This window comes from Leptonychotes weddellii, chromosome 16 (assembly GCF_054177405.1).
Source record: "Leptonychotes weddellii isolate Sample4059 chromosome 16, ASM5417740v2, whole genome shotgun sequence".
NCBI classification, from domain to species: domain Eukaryota; kingdom Metazoa; phylum Chordata; class Mammalia; order Carnivora; family Phocidae; genus Leptonychotes; species Leptonychotes weddellii.
Genome location: NC_138384.1, coordinates 24,701,839 through 24,718,095, shown reverse-complemented (window position 1 = coordinate 24,718,095; position 16,257 = coordinate 24,701,839). Strand labels below are relative to the sequence as shown.

The window sequence follows — 16,257 nt, the reverse complement described above, 5'->3', positions numbered from 1 at the left end:
GGGAGCAGGCAGAGGCAGAGGGAGAGGGAGAAGCCGGCTCCCCGCTGAGCAAGGAGGCCCCTATCCGGACTCAATCCCAGGACCCCGCGATCATGACCCCAGCAGAAGGCAGAGTCTTAACCAACTGAGCCACCCAGACGCCCCCAAGCTCTTTTTTCTATGGAAAACTTCCTCTGTAACTACCCACCCATTGCATGCCCACCTCAAACCCCAGTTCCTGGAGCAAGAAGGACAGACCGACACAATCCCAAACCGTTGTACACATCAGGCTTTCGTAGTCGGATAAATGGTCTCGTCTCCAAATTTAACAGCCTCCAACTTTTCCCCTGTTCAGTGTATCAAAAAAGTAAAAAAGCCAACTTTGTCTGGATGAGGCTCCAGTTAAACAGGTGTGGAATGGGATCCCGTTTCCCGCGGCTTCCAGTCCTGAGGAGCTCATGGCAAAGTCCATCACAGAGCCCTCCCTTCCAAAAAGAATCGTCTAACCCCCCCTCCCCACTACCCTCAGGGGCCCAGCAATAGTCCCGACCTTTGCCACGGATAATAGCAGTCGTTAAAAATAATAGCACATCTTCAGGTTCCGAACCTTGGCGAGTGGCTAGAATTTAACAATATAGTTTCTTTTCCATTGTGTTTATTTTTAGGGTTATTTTCGATCGATGGCAAGGGAAACTGGTTTTTCGTTTCTGCTCAGGCTACAGAGTTTCCACTTAACACATTCGTAGAAAAAAGACCGAATTAGTTGAAGGTTAACAGTAAGTCTCGGCAACACGGGTGGTTTTTACCTGCGGACGACAAAGACCGCCCGTCCAGACCCAGAGCTGCCAGCTTACCTCACGGCTGCTTGGCTAGTTTTGGAGTCGCGTGGCACGGAAATAGCAACTACATGGAGTCCTTCAGCCTCCTTCCCAGGAAGTCAGGATGGCCGAGCGGTCTAAGGCGCTGCGTTCAGGTCGCAGTCTCCCCTGGAGGCGTGGGTTCGAATCCCACTTCTGACAACCCTCACGTTTTGCCCTTTTCCTCCCGCAAATTTGGAGGAGACCGTGTACATTTGACTACCCTAAAAAGGGATCTGCGGTACAGATTGGGGCTTTCTTTTTATAGTCCAAAGTCAAATTAATGTCATTAGGAAGAAAATGCCTGTTAAGAAGGAAATACTTGTACTGTAAAGAGATTAAATGGAGATCTGGGGGGAGGGGGATGGGTTAGCCTGGCGATGGGTATAAAGGAGGGCACGTATTACATGGAGCACTGGGGGTTATACGCAAACAATGAATCCTGGAACACTACATCAAAAACTAATGATGTAATGTATGGTGACTAACATAATTAAAAAAAAAGAGAAAGATTAAATGGAAACTATCCGAACGTGTAAAGTATCACCTAGTTAATCTACAGCTGTTGGTGAAAAACAAAAGGTGGCTTGTCAGGAGTGGGATTCGAACCCACGCCTCCAGGGGAGACTGCGACCTGAACGCAGCGCCTTAGACCGCTCGGCCATCCTGACTGCTCGCTCGCTGTTTTGCAAGCAAACCTCTTCGGAATAGCTCTAGTGTGCGCATGCGTAGCGAACAGCACGCGGGGTGGAGGAGGGAGGGGGCGGGGGAGGGAAAGGGAGGGAGTGGGGGGCGAGGGGAGGGAGTGGGGCGGGCTTTGTTTCGCGCCGGGTGTTGGGAAGAACTAGAAAGGCGCTCTGGCTCGAAGGGGCGGGGCGAAATGGGAGGAGGAAGGGCGGAGCGAGGCGCCGAGGTGGCGGCAGAGGGCGCGCGCAGCGTGCTGGAGACTCGAGAACTCTCTGACCCGCAGGCATTCGTGGCTCGGCCGAGCACTCCTGCATGCGTGCATTCATTCACGATTCAACTTGGCGTATCTGCCAGCACCCTGGCATTTCTGCACACACTTCCTGTGCATTTCCTGCACGAAGCAGTCAAGCTCGCCTTCCCGCACTAGCGTAGAGATCTCCGTTTGCTGGCTCCCGTACCAGGTGAAATCCGGATATCGCAAGGTCTGATCGCACGCGTCTCGCGTTCTCCTTCCGAACATTTGTCGAAACTGCAACTTCACATTTATATGTGTGTTACAGCCATTTATTCAGATTCGGGGTTCCACCGCGTCCTGCAGCGGCACAGCGGGATACGCGCTCTGTTCCTGACCGTGTCCCTCGAGTCCAAACCGGGTTTGACACACAGTAGGCGCGCAGGGAATGTCTGTGGATTAATCCTTCCCTCGCCTCCCCCTTTTCTGCATTCTGTCATGTGGTGATTCACGTTTCCTCCCCAGCTACCGCCCCTCACCCCCGCGCCCCGCCTCGGTGGGAAGCAGATCCCCACCTTCGCAGCACCTTCCGCCCCCTCCCTCCCTAACCCCAGACTTACTCACGCCTCCGGCTCCGACCAGGGACCAGAAGACTTAACGGGCCACGAGGGCGCCTTTCTCCAGGGGATTTCCGGGAGGGAAAAGGGCACTTCCACCCTCCCAGGATGTCATACGCCCCAGTTCGAAGGCTCCCCCGAGGCCCTGAAGACGCAGCTCCTAAAGAAGGGCAGGCAAGAAGGGGGGGTGAGGGACAGGAGACAGAGGTTCTGGCGAGGCTGGGCCCCTGACTGGCTGTGTAACGTGGGTCTGAAAGGTGACTGAGCGTGACTTCTGTGAGCCGACCCTCCACCCTCGAGTCCAGGCGACAGACTCAGAGACTGTGAATAGTGGAGTCACATTTGCCCCTCAGTGCCCTCCGACTCACCCAAGATGGTATCACAGAGCAGCCTCAGCCAGAGAACATTCCCTACCAACCCAGGCTCAGGTCCTGATTATTTAGCAGGTGATGAACCTCCCCATCCCCTTTCCTTCTCACAAGTGACCCCTCCTCATTGGCTGTCAGAATTTATTTCTTTGGGTTCAGCAAGAACCTCTTTTGTGTCTTTTCCTGAAATACAAATTGCCCTGGACACTGGAAAGGGCATCCACAAACATTTAGAGAGCACTTGCTATGTGTCAGACACTTCTAGATGCTGTCACAAAACAGAATTTCTGCCCTCAAGATATGTTCAAGCATGGGGTGAAGGGAGAGAGAGAAGAAATAGGTGAATGGCAAAATGGCAAAGAAGGTCAGGTGTTGATAAGTGCAGGACAGAGGATGTGTCAGGAAACCTGTAAGGTAACCAGCAGTCCTGTCTGGGGCACCAGTTTCGGCCATCTGATTTGATAGGGCTTTTCATTACTTCTACATACAAATGAATCTCGTGCATAGAGATGCAAGTGGATTTTGTTGGGGGGAATTGCAATTAATGATTGTCTCCTGGATACTGACCATTTTTCCCATCTACTTATAAATTCATTTCCTCATTCCTGATTGCCAATATACATGTGTCTTTAAAGATTTATTTATTAGAGAGGGAGTGAGGAGAAGGGGCAGAGGGAGAGGGAGATAATCCCAAGCAGATGCCCCTCCAGCTCAGAGCCCTAGGCAGGGCTCGATCCCAGGATCCTAAGATCATGACCTGAGCTGAAATCAAGAGTTGGAGGCTCAACAGACTGAGCCACCCAGGCACCCCATACATGTATCTTTGAATGCTCCCTAGAACCAGTTGTAACATCTTATTGGTTTCCTCAGAATTAATGAATTCCATGAAATCTTTGACTTGGTTCATTTTATATTTCTATGAGAATCATGATTTTACCTTTAAAAAAATCTCCTTTAACCATGATCAGAAATGACTAGGAGCTCTCATAGGAAGGGTGGTAAGGGAGGGCCTCCCTGAGGAGGTGACACTGAGTTCGACAGGGAGAAGCAAGCAGAATCAGAGCTGGTGGCATTCTACGTGGAAGGCATAGCCAATGCAAATATCCTGAGGCAGGGAGGAGTGTGATCTGTTGGAGGGGCAGCAAGCCAGTGGGGCAGGGATATGGATGGAGGAGGCTGAAGTCCGTATCACACAGGGCTGGGATGCCGGGGAGGGGAATTTGGACTTTCTTGTGTGTGTGGTGGTGTCACTGGAGTGCTTTAAGCAGGGGAATGATCCTAACTGGATCCTTTGAAAATGATTCCTTTGGCTGCTGTGTGAATGGTGGATGTGAGAAGCCAAGAGAAAAATCAGAGCCCAGGGAGAAGGCCATGAGAGATGAGGTGGCTAGACCAGGGAAGTGAAGACTGCAAAAGGTGGCTGAATTCAAGATTCAAGATGTGTTTCGGTGGTAAAAAGAACTAGCCTTGCTGGCTGGCTGATGTGCATGTTGGGGTGCAGATGTGGAGAGACGGGACACAGAGATGGGACACAAAGTCACTAAGGCCATTTTAGAGGGGCCAGATTACTAGGTACTCACAACTTCTTTTTAAAGCAAGTCATCAGATAGGGGCTGCTAGCTCCCCACTCCTGCCCCATTGCAGGAAGCTAAGGCTCAGACAGTCTGAATGACTTGCCAGGGTCCTCTGGAACCTCCAGAAGCCTCTGGAACCCCCCTCCCTCATGCCTTATACTACCAACCTTTCTGAGTGCGTATCATTTTAGAGATGAGAAAACGGGCAGGCAATTGCTGGAGCCCAAGCCAGCCCCTTTCTGTCTGCTACCCTCCCGGCCTGGCTGGGAGAAAGCGCTCGCTGGTTGGGCTGTCAGTGCTGGGGCTCCTCTCAGCCCTATCTTCTGAGTTTGGGTGGATAGTCAGCTGTCCTCCCTCCACACTTTTCAGGTTCCAGACTCCTGGCCTGGAGGAAGGCTTTTAGGATCCCATTCCTAAAAGCAGGTAGCTCAGGCCTCCAAGACCAAAAATGGGAAAGGAGAGATCCTGTTTATCTCATTTTCCCCCTTAGCAGCAGCCTAGATATCAACAGTGGACCATAGAGGGACAGGCCTCACCCAGTCCCCACTGTGGGCCTTTGTCCAGCTTGAAAGAGGAAAGTCCCCTGAGCTCAGCCTGGGAAGTCCACCAGCACTTGGGGATGCCCCAGCCTGGCTCCTCTCGTGCTCGGCCCCAATTAGTCTGGATGGAGTCCGTGGCCAATTGGCAAGCTGGTGCTCAGCCAGCCGAGGGGCCCGAAAGGGGGATCTTAGCATTCCTGTGACCTTGGAACACATCACCACCTCTGCCTGGGGAAAGAGTGGCAGGAAGCTGAGTTTTATGAGTGCCTTTTTTACATCCATTCACTTGATGTTCATAACGGTACCACAACGTAGGTTTTCACTGCACCTATTTCACAGAGAAGGAAAATGAGGCTCAGAGAGGCCAAGTAACTTACCCAGATTCGCCCAGCTGATAAGTAGAGCCTGATTTTTCTGGCTCAATACCCCTTCCTGAGTACTACTGGGGGCCTAGAACTGTGATAGGTGCTTTCTTTACATTGTCTTCTTTAACAACAACAACAGCAAAACCCAATGAAGGTTGCCAAATGGCCAGCGAGACTTTGTGATGTTATCTTTACTCCTGTTTTTATTCTTGGAGGAGACTTAAAAGAAAGGGTAGGCTTTTCCCAGCAAGCCAGGCCAAGCAGCATGACCAAGTGTTTGTGTTCAGGCTCTGGTTTCCTTGGCAAAGCTGGGGGTACAGAAATCATCAGGCGCCAGCAACAAAGCCCTGCCAAGGCCCTGGTTTGGGCATCCCGGCCTCCTGAGTGGGGAGCTCAGGGGTGAAGTGGATGAAGCAGGCGTGGATCTCTGATGGGACGGGATGGGAACGTCTCAGTCCACGCAGGTCCAGCCTTGGCATAGTCAGAGGTAGATGGCCCGGTTTCCCGATTTTGAGTGGATCACGTGGACAGTGGTGACCAGAAGGGACCAAAGGCCAGGAGCTCACTTACAAGTTCTCTGGACCACTTATCATGCCCCCGAAGCCTCGGGTCACCCTAGAAAGAGAACCCCAGGAATGGAGTGGACCCTGTAGCCCACCACTCTGATAAGCAAGGGGCACAGAGCCTATTTTAACTTGAGGCAGCTTGGATAAGTGTATCAGCCTGTGGATTCTGGAACCACTCTGCCATTTGCTAGTTCTGTGACCATAGGTGAGTTACTTAGCTTCTCTGTTCCTCAGTTCCCCTACCTGTAAAATGGATTTAGGAATAGTATCTGCCTCAAAGCGTTGTTGTAAAGATGAAAGAGTTAATGCATGCCGAGCTGGTAGAGTGCCTGCAGAGAATTATGTGTTAGCCTAGAAAAAATAAAGCCCTGTGCTGCTTCTGGCCCCTGGTGGATATTGTGGGGCAAGTCTTCAGCTGCCAAACTGACTTTTCAGAGAGTGTCGTAGGGCCATCCCCACGACCACAGCAGACCCCGACCAACTGCCGCATTAGAGCTAGCCTTGCTCACCTCTCTAACCTCGCCTCCCACCTCCAGCCCCCTACCCCCGTCTTGCTGTTTCTTCAGTGCACAAAGCATGTTCCCTCCTGGGGCCCTGGCACTGATACTCCCTCTGTGGAGCCATTTCCCGCCCCCCACCCCCCAGCTTATGCAGGACTGCTTCCTTTTATCGCTCCTGCTCCGTGTCAGCTTCCATGTCTTGGCCGCAGCACCCTGGCGAAGGTGGCCCCTCGCCTTACCTCCCGTTTGCTCTCTATCTGGCCTCCTTCTTGCAGATTCGAAGCCTCTGGGCTCATTGGCTGGCTTCTTTGCTGATCATGCTTCTCTCCTGCTAGGCTCTGTGCTCTGTAAAGGCAGGAGCCTTGGCCATTTTGTTCACCAGTTACTCCCAGCAGATAGCTCAGCACCTGTGACACAGCAGGAGCTTGATGAAGAAGTACTGCATGAGTGGATGAATAGACGGACGGATGGACGGATGGATGGACGGACGGACGGACAGACGAGTAAATTCCCTGGGCTCTTCGAGCCAGTTTTCTGTCCCTCAATGGTGGAGCTCAGGAAGCCTCCCCAGGTGAGGCCCCCATGACCCCTTGCGTTCCCCTCTTCATCTCTGACCCGCATGTCCAGCCCGTTGCATGGACACATCACCTCCTCGTGCCCATCTGGTGCTCAGGCACCTCCAGGTCCCCTCACTGGCCCCATCTGCTCTGCCTCTTCCAGCTAAAAGGCTTTTGTATTCTGCTTAGGGTCCCTCCAGCCCAGGGCTTTCTCTCAGGCAGGCTGAGTGCTTAGAGCAAGGGGGGAGGGGAGATGTACTGGCTGAGGTTTAGACCCCTGACTAGTCTCCTGGCACACTCCCTACGCCCACATCCATGTACCGGAGTAAGCTTCTGCCCTGTTAGCTGGTTAGCAGGGCTGCCCCGTGTGCCCCCCCACCACTTTGACCCCTCCTTACTCCTGACTCCCCGCAGTCCACCAACCCAAGAGCCTGCTGTTGTCTGTTCTTGTTGGCAGGTACCATACTTGTCATTAAATATTTTGAACGTATCCACAGGACTAGATTATGGCTCTCCTGTTCTACCTGACACTCCACTGGGAGCCCTCTTTGGATTCAATCCAACCCCGACTCTGGCTGCCTCCCCTTCCCATCACTTGTCCCTCCTCCTCTCCACTCCAGTCTTCTGGTACCAGCCTGGATCTAGCTGTGCCTGAAGCCATCCGTGCCTGGTCTTTTCAGTTTCAGGAGCCAATGCCCCTTTTCACTTAAGACAATCTAATGTAAACTTCCGCCACATGTAATCCAAAGATGAATACAGCCTAGATCTCTTCTGGCCAACATGGAAATCACAAGGTGGCTTTGAGCATTTGAAATGTGGCTGCAGTGAATTGAAATGGGTCATAAATGAAATATACAAACTGGATTTCAAACAAAGTAGGACAATAGGCGGAAACTATTTGATTATTAATTTATAATATTGATGATATGTCAAAGAGATCATATTTTGGCTATGTTGCGTTAAATAAAAAATGTTATTAGAATTGATTTCAACTGTTTCTATTTACTTTTTCAGTGTTGCTCCTAGGAAAATTTAATTATGTATGTGACTTGTGTTATCTTTCTATTGGACAGTGCTGGACTCCTGGCTAATCAGCAAAACATCGGGAAGCAAGAGATCAGAGCCTATCAAATGAAACTAGGCAGCACCCTGGGAAAAACTCCAGTGATGCCAAAAAAGGCAAAGAAGGACAGGTCTGGTCTGCAGGGATTGAGAGGAAGGGCATCCCAGGTAAGGGGCTTCGCGTGAGCAAAGGCCTTGGAGTGGGACTCAAACAAGATGGGTCTGAGGAGAACCGAGGGTGGCATAGAGACTCGAGGGTTAAGATGGGCCACTGATTCCTCCAGGGAAGCTGGGGCGGTGGGTCTTGGGGAGGGTGCAAAACAAAGAGACAAATATTCCACTTGCCCACCATACATTTTCTGTGTGCATCATGAGGACCCAGGGCTGGTGTATTTCCCCAGCTGTGCAGAGTCAGTTCTGGCCCCTGAAATGCTGGAACCTAGGATTTTAGGCTATGTCCCATGACCAAGCCCATCAAAATGGGGCTTCCAAGGCAGGAAAGAGGAGCCCCGATTCTGGGTAGGGACAGGAACCAGCAGCTACAGGCCTTTCCCACCAGTGCGGAACCAGTCAGAGCTTCCACATTTCCTCCAGAAATTCTTTCATCTTCAAATAGCTGCAGATTTTCCTCTGAACTTTTGTTATGCCTACCAAAACAGAACACTGTTTTTTTCTGTTTCCTGCAGTGCCTTTTTATGCCCACTGGGATCCAGATTCTAGAAGAAATACTCATGTCCTAGGGACCTCATGAGAGGATAAGGATATGCCAGCAGGGGCCTGGGCAGGTGACAGGTGGACTCTTGGAGTCCCAGGAGTCATCACTGAGTCATACAAAATCAGGGTGCCCTGTGCCCCAGCCAGAATCTCCCTGGGGGAGCTGTGCTCCGCAAATTCACTACTTTTGCAATGCAAAAGAAAAAAAGCCATGAAAATGACTTTTCACAGTAAAAAAAAAAAAGAAAGCATTACTGACACCTCTGGTGTTCTCCAGAGGTTTCAGCAGATATATAGGGCGAGTGTCTTGGTTTACCAAGCTCCCTGTAACAATGAGGCAGGGTCTGATGCAGTAGTTTTCTAGGTCACACGGTCTGAAAAAGATTCAGCATTGTTGCCTTCACTTGGCCCTCAGCTCTCCACTGGACACCCCCTCCCCAGGGAAGCTGAGCCCAGCCGGGCAGGTCCCCCGTCTGCGCTAGAAGTGCATTAGAACCCCGGCATGGTGTGTGGTTATATGCAAGTGTGTGTGTGTGCCTGAACCTCAGGCCACATGTGCCCCCACCAGACCCCACACTCCCTGTGGGCAGGGCCTGCCTGGGCTCTTCCTCCCCCACTGATCCCCAACCTGGCGCCTTGTAGGCACTCTGGAAATATATTTATTGATTGATTGATTTTAAAGATTTTATTTATTTATTTGAGAGCAAGATAATGAGAGAGAGCATGAGCAGGGAGGAGAGGGGGAAGCAGGCTCCCCGCTGAGCAAGGAGCCCGATGTGGGACTCTGATTCCAGGACTCTGGGATTATGACCCGAGCCGAAGGCAGACGCTAAACGGCTGAGCCACCCAGGCGCCCCTGGAAATACTAATTGAACAAATGAATGGATAAATCCTACATTCAGAATCTTTCCTGCCAGATATTTACCACACCTCCACAAAGGACCTCAGTCCCTGTGTTCTAAGCCCCAAGATGATATTTTAGAGGAAGCGATTCTTTCCTAACTTCTGGCTGTGGGAGAGAAGAAGTTTCTTTTCTCTACCTAGTCCCCCAATTGAGTGCCCACTCCGCACTAGCCCTAGGGGCCCCAAATAGGTGTGGGGGCAGGAGTGTGTGTTTCCATGAAGTCTCTCCCATGTCCCTGCTATGTTAAGGAGCTACGTTTATAGAGAGCCTCAAATTAGACCGAATGTGCAGGTTTCTATCCTCTGAGAACTATTGGGGGAAACTGAGGCAAGGGATTCAGAAACATTCTGTGAAGCCAGCAGCTGGGAGAAGGCAAAGGTCACCGGGGTTGGGCTTCTACCTCTGGGCTCGGATTTATATCTTTCAGCCCTTCAAGATATCTGTGCCCATAAACCTCAGGAGGCAGGAGCCATGAGCCGTGCGGTTCTTCACCAAAACTCCGTGAGGCACCACGGTGAGAACAGAAGCCATAGAATCTTGGCCAGAAGGGGAAGGGCATGGGGATACGGGTGCCCAGCTCGGGCTGCGGGCAGGTGGCGTCCACTGACACGAGAGCAGGCTTAGGAAACAGGTGGAATTCGATTGGGCAGAAGAAGGCAGGATCTCTGCAGACAGCTTGACAAGACGGGGATGTGGCCACTCTAGGGTGAGCTCTGATGACGGGGGTGGGCCAGCGTCTGTGTCTATGGGTGCGTAGAAGTGTATGTCTCTGGGAGTGAGAGCGTGTGTGTGAGTGTGTTTATGCACATCGCACACGTGTGATTAAGCGTGTGTGAGTGTGCGTGCTGGTTTAGAGATGGTTGTGTGTCCATGGGGGTGAGGGCGCCCTGCTGGGCCATTGCGGGTATGGGGGGCCTTTTTGTGTGTCTGGCTTAGGGGCTGTGTGTGTGTTGTATGCGGGTGTGAGGATTTGCCTGTCTGTGTGGGACAAGGGATGGGGCAAAGAAGCACTCTAAACTTGGAATGGAGCCATTCAGGGCTTACACCTCTGATAGATTCGTGGGAATTTGTAGACTTGAGGGCAGGAGAGTCAAGTTCAAATCCCAACTTTGCCACTTTTCAGCTGTGTGGCCTCGATAGTTTCTTCTTTTTAAATTTCGATTTCCTCATCTATAGGATGTGATCATTACCCTTACTGCCTCCCAGGGCAAGAAACCGGGTACCTCAGTTCACTCTGGGGAGAGAGGATGAGAAAGGAGTTCCCATTCTCTGTGCTCTTGGAATTTCTAACCATGAGCATGTATTCCTTTTATCATAAAAAAGATGTTGGAAAAACGCCTTTGTGCTCTGGAAACCCTCCCCACCTTTCTCAATCTGACTGGGGAGATGCTTGTGGTTCTGAGGATAGATGACCAAGATGGCCACAGCCAGGGCATGAAGTTTTTTGCCAGGGGACAGGCCCTGAGGGTGGGCAGGCTCTGGGTGGCCTCCCTTTCCCCAGGAACCAGCTGGGGATGTCACTGTCTAACTTATGGAAGACAGGGATGCTGCTTCCAAGGAGGCCCTCTGGCTTGCATTCCAAGGAGAATTGAGCCCCAGTCACCCGCTGGAACAGGTCCTACAGAGACACAGGGGTTAAATGAAATGGAAACTGTTACATGCTTATTTTCTTTTTCTTCCTTTTATTATTGTTTTTGTTTTAGTACCCCCTACCCCCACAACAATGAATCACAAAAAGCTATTATCAGAGATTCCGATGGGCAGGGAGGGAGCTTTCACTTTCCTTTTTGTGCCTTTCTTAATGAGGATTGAATTTCCCAACCATATATGTTTTTCTTTCTGTCCCTGACTCCTCTTTCTGCAAACATCAGGAAGTCTCTGGCCAGAGATCCCTGCCCTTTGAGGGTTTTCTTCTTTGAATCCCAGTGTGTTAAAAGGAAATTAAAACCTTAGTCACTGTTATAGCATTTTAAAAATACCAAAATGCTAGGGGAGCCTGGGTGGCCCAGTCGTTGGGTGTCTGCCTTCGGCTCAGGTCATAATCCCAGGGTCCTGGGATCGAGCCCCACATCGAGCCCCACATTGGGCTCCCTGCTCGGCTGGAAGCCTGCTTCTCCCTCTCCCTCTCCCACTCCCCGTGCTTTTGTTCCCTCTCTCTCTGAAATAAATGGATAAAATCTTTAAAAAAAAAACAACAACAGGGATGCCTGGGTGGCTCAGTCAGTTAAGCGTCTGCCTTCAGCTCGGGTCATGATCCCAGCATCCTGGGATCGAGTCCCACATCGGGCTCCTTGCTGAGCGAGGAGCCTGCTTCTCCCTCTGCCTGCCTCTGTCTCTCTCTCTCTAATAAATAAATAAAAAATCTTAAAAAAAACCCCAAAAACAACAAAAACCAAAATGCTGAATTTCAATACTTTACAAATTTTTTACATTATATATATTTTTAAAAATTTTAGCAGGCACTACACTTACATAATGTAAGAATTTGAAAAACTCCCAACATCCTTTCCTGATTAAAAAGAAAAAAACAAAAACAACTCAACAAACTAAGAATAGAAGGGAACTTCCTCAACTTGATAATGGGCGTCTATGAAAAACCCACAGTGAACACCATACTTAATGGCGAAAGATTGGGTACATTCCCCCTCTGATCAGGAACGAGACAAGAATTTCTGCTCTGCTCTCCTTTATTCAACATTTAATTGGAGGTGATAGCCAGGAAATTAAGCAACAAAGAGAAATAAAAGGCATCCAGATTGGAAAGGAAAAAGTACATTATCCCTACTTGTAGATGATATGATTTTATACACAGAAAATTTTCAGGGAACTAAACAAACAAACAAACAAAAAACCCAAACAAACAAACAACCCTTACTAGAAACCCTACTAGAAGCAAAAGTAGTACTGTAAGATGGTGGTGTAGAAGGTCAATTTATATCAACTATATTTCTATATACCACTCATGAACAATCCAATAATAAAATGAGGAAAACAATTCCATTCAGAATAGTATCAAAAAGAATAAGATACTTTGGAATAAATTTAATAAACGCAGTGTAAGAAGATTTGCACAGTGACAATTATAAGTCATTGCCAAGAGAAATTAAAGAGATCTAAATAAATAGACATTCCATGTCTCTGGATTGGAAGACTCATTTTCTTTTTTTTTCCTCCCTTCTTTTTTTTGTGGGGGGAGGGGCAGAGGGACAGAGAGAATCTTAAGCAGCAGGCTCCACGCCCAGCGCGGAGCCCAACTCGGGGCTCCATCTCACAACCCTGAGACCATTACCTGAGCCAAAAGCAAGAGTCAGAAGCTTACCCTCCTGAGCTACTGAAGTGCCCCTGGGAGACTCATTTTCTTTTCTTTTTAAAATTTATTTGACAGAGAGAGATAGCCAGAGAGGGAACACAAGCAAGGGGAGCAGGAGAGGGAGAAGCAGGCTTCCCGCTGAGCAGGGAGCCTGATGGGCGCTCGATCCCAGGACCCTGGGATCATGACCCGAGCCAAAGTCAGACGCTTAACGACTGAGCCACCCAGGCACCCCTGAGACTCACTTTCAATAGGGAATTTCTTTTCTACTTGACTTATAGATCTAACTCAATCCTTATCAAAATTAAATTCATTTTTTTTTTTTTTGCAGAAATTGAATAGCTGTTTCTAAAATGTATATTAAAAGGCAAAGGGCATAAATTAGTTAAAAGAATACAGTTAGAGAGCCTAACTTCCTAATTTCAAAACTTACTATAAATCAACAGTAATAAAGAAGAGTGTGGGACTGAGTAAGAACAGACACATAGATCAGTGGAACAGAAGCAAGAGCCTGGAAATAAACATGTACATTTATGGTCAATTGATTTTCAACAAAGGAGTAATTTAGTGGAAAAAAAATAGTCTTTTCAACAAATGTGTTGGGACAACTGGATACACACATGCAAAAGAATGATGGTGGACCCCCCATATCACACCAGCCACTAATTTTAACCCCAAATGGATCAGAGGCCAAAATGTAGAGTTTAAAACTGTAGATCTTTTAGGAGAAAATCTCTGTGGGTTAGGGAAAGGTTTCTTAGATATGACAGCAAAAGAACAATCCATAAAATTAAAAAATTAATAAATTAGATTTCATCAAAATTTAAAACCTTATGAGTCACCATTAAGAAAATCTAATCACTAGAAGTAAATATTCATAAATTATGCATGTGTTTAAAGATGTATAGAATGCTTTGTAGAACACTTACTGCTCAGAAAGAAGACAAATAATCCAATTCAAAAATAGGCAAAATGGGGGTGCCTGGCTGGCTCAGTTGGTGGAGTATGCAGCTCTTCATTTTGGAGTTGTGGGTTTAAGCCCCATGCTGAGTGTAGAGATTACTTAAAAGTAAACTCTTTTAAAAAATAGGCAAAATTGGGGCACCTGGGATCGAGCCCTGCATTGGGCTCCCTGCTTAGCGGGAAGCATGCTTCTCCCTCTCCCACTCCCCCTGCTTGTGTTCCTTCTCTCGCTGTGTCTCTCTCTGTCAAATAAATAAATAAAATCTTTTTAAAAAATTAAAAAAATTAAAAAATAGGCAAAATAACTGAATAGATTTTCCCCTAAGAAGCTATATGAACATCAGTAAGCATATGATAAGATGTTCAACATCTTTAGTCGTTAGCGAAATGTAAACCACGATGAAATACCAATTCATACCACAAGAATTACTATAATAAAAAAAGACAGATGATAACAAATGTGAACAAGGATGAACCCTCATAAAGTGATGGTGGAAATGCAAAATGGTACCTCCTATTTGGAAAAGTTTGGCAAGTTTCTTAAGAAGTCAAACATAAATTTTCTATATAACCCTAGGAATATTTACCAAAGAGAAATAAAAACATAGGTCTACACGAAGACTTAAATATAAACGTTTAGAGCAGCATTATTCATGATAGCCAAAAAGTGGAAACAACCCAAATGTCCATGGATGGATGAATGAATAAACAAAATGTAGTATACACATACAACGGAATGCTGTAATTCAGCTACAAAAAGGCATGAAGTACTGATGCATGCTAAAACATGGATGAACCTCAAAAACACTATGCTAAGTGAACGTAGGCAAAAACAAAGGGCCACATAATGGATGATTCCATGTCTATGAGTTTTCCAAAAAGGGCACAGCTGTAGAGACAGTAATTAGTTTAGTCGTTGTCTGGGGTTGGGGAAAGAGAAAGGGAAGTGATGGCAAATGAGCATGAGAGCTCTTTCAAGGCGCAAGGGAATGTTCTAAAATGTCATTGTGGTCATGGTTGCACAACTCTACTAAAAATCATTGCATTGTACATTTAAAAAAACAAAACAACAACAATAAAAGAATATACAATTTATCCATTCTACCACTGATAAACATTTGGGTAGTTTCTAGTTTGGAGCAATTATAAATTCTGCTAATGTGGACGTTCTTGGTATATGTCACTTGGTAGACATATGTACACATTTCCCGGAGGTGTATATCTAACAGTAGAATTCTGGATCACAGGGTATGCATACATTCACCTTTAGTAAATACTGCCAAGGAATTTTCCCGAGTTTTCTCCAACTTACCTCTCCATCAGCAGTGTGTGAAGTTTCTCGTTGCTCTACATCCTTGCTGACACTAGGATTGTCTGTCATTTTCTTGTCAGTCGTTTTGATGGGTGTGTAGTGGGTACCTCATTCTGGTTTTAATCTACATATCCCTGATGACTAATAAAGTCGAACATCATTTCAAATTTTCTTTGTTTTTTTGGCCATTTGGAAATCCTCCTTGGGAAATTCTGGTTCAAGCATTACTGCCCCTTTTTTCCCCTTAAGTAGTCTGTCATTTTCTTAATGATTTTCATAGGAGTTCTTTATATATTCTAGATAAGAGCTTTTTTATCCCACTGTTTGACTTTTCACTTTTTTTTTTTTTAAAGATTATTTATTTATTTATTTATTTGAGAGAGAGAGAATGAGAGAGAGAGCACATGAGAGGGGGGAGGGTCAGAGGGAGAAGCAGACTCCCTGCCGAGCAGGGAGCCCGATGCGGGACTCGATCCAGGGACTCGATCCAGGGACTCCAGGATCATGACCTGAGCCGAAGGCAGTCGCTTAACCAACTGAGCCACCCAGGCGCCCTGACTTTTCACTTTTTTAACAGTGTTTTCTGGTGAACACGAATTTTAGTTTTAGTGTAGTCTAACTAATCAGGTTTTTTCCCTTTATGGTTAGTACTTTTTTTTTAAGATTTTATTTATTGGGGCGCCTATGTGGCTCAGTTTGTGAAGCGATTGCCTTCAGCTCAGGTCATGATCCTGGAGTCCCAGGATCGAGTCCCGCATCAGGCTCCCTGCTTATGGGGAGTCTGCTTCTCCCTCTGACCCTCCCCCTCTCATGCTTTTTCTCTCATTCTCTCTCTCAAATAAATAAAATTTAAGATTTTATTTATTTATTTGAGATAGAGCAAGAGTGAGAGAGAGAGAGAGAGTGAGTACAAGCAGGGGGAGCAGCAGAGGGGGAGGGAGAAGCAAACTCCCCGCTGAGCAGGGAGCCCGATGTGGGGCTCGATCCCAGGACCCTGGCATCATGACCTGAGCTGAAGGCAGATGCCTAACCGACTGAGCCACTCCGGTGCCCCTATAGTTAGTGCTTTTTAATATCCCCAATTAAGAGGTTGTGTCCTCGGGCGCCTGGGTGGCTCAGTTGGTTAAGCGACTGCCTTCGGCTCAGGTCAT

At 47.8% G+C, this 16,257-nt stretch overlaps 1 protein-coding gene and 2 non-coding genes across 8 annotated transcripts in view; 2 read left to right on the top strand and 1 right to left on the bottom strand.

Moving 5' to 3' along the window:
* The first annotated feature begins 915 nt into the window (after window positions 1–915).
* Window positions 916–998, top strand: TRNAL-CAG (transfer RNA leucine (anticodon CAG)). The gene has a single exon. It is a non-coding gene; the product is annotated as a tRNA-Leu (tRNA).
* A 426-nt stretch (window positions 999–1,424) lies between these two features.
* TRNAL-CAG (transfer RNA leucine (anticodon CAG)) lies at window positions 1,425–1,507 on the bottom strand. The gene has a single exon. It is a non-coding gene; the product is annotated as a tRNA-Leu (tRNA).
* A 252-nt stretch (window positions 1,508–1,759) lies between these two features.
* The window catches only part of CCL22 (C-C motif chemokine ligand 22), a 46,078-nt gene continuing 31,580 nt past the window's right edge, over window positions 1,760–16,257 (top strand). The window contains exons 1-3 of one of the 6 annotated variants that reach the window (XM_081806535.1): window positions 1,760–2,005; window positions 7,915–8,071; window positions 9,949–10,035. Coding sequence is in view for 1 of the 6 variants with exons in the window: in XM_081806536.1 (XP_081662662.1) it covers window positions 9,993–10,035 (43 nt within the window). In the remaining 5 variants the exon portion in view is untranslated. The other 5 variants (XM_081806536.1, XR_014140852.1, XR_014140851.1 and 2 more) reach the window with 5 other exon arrangements.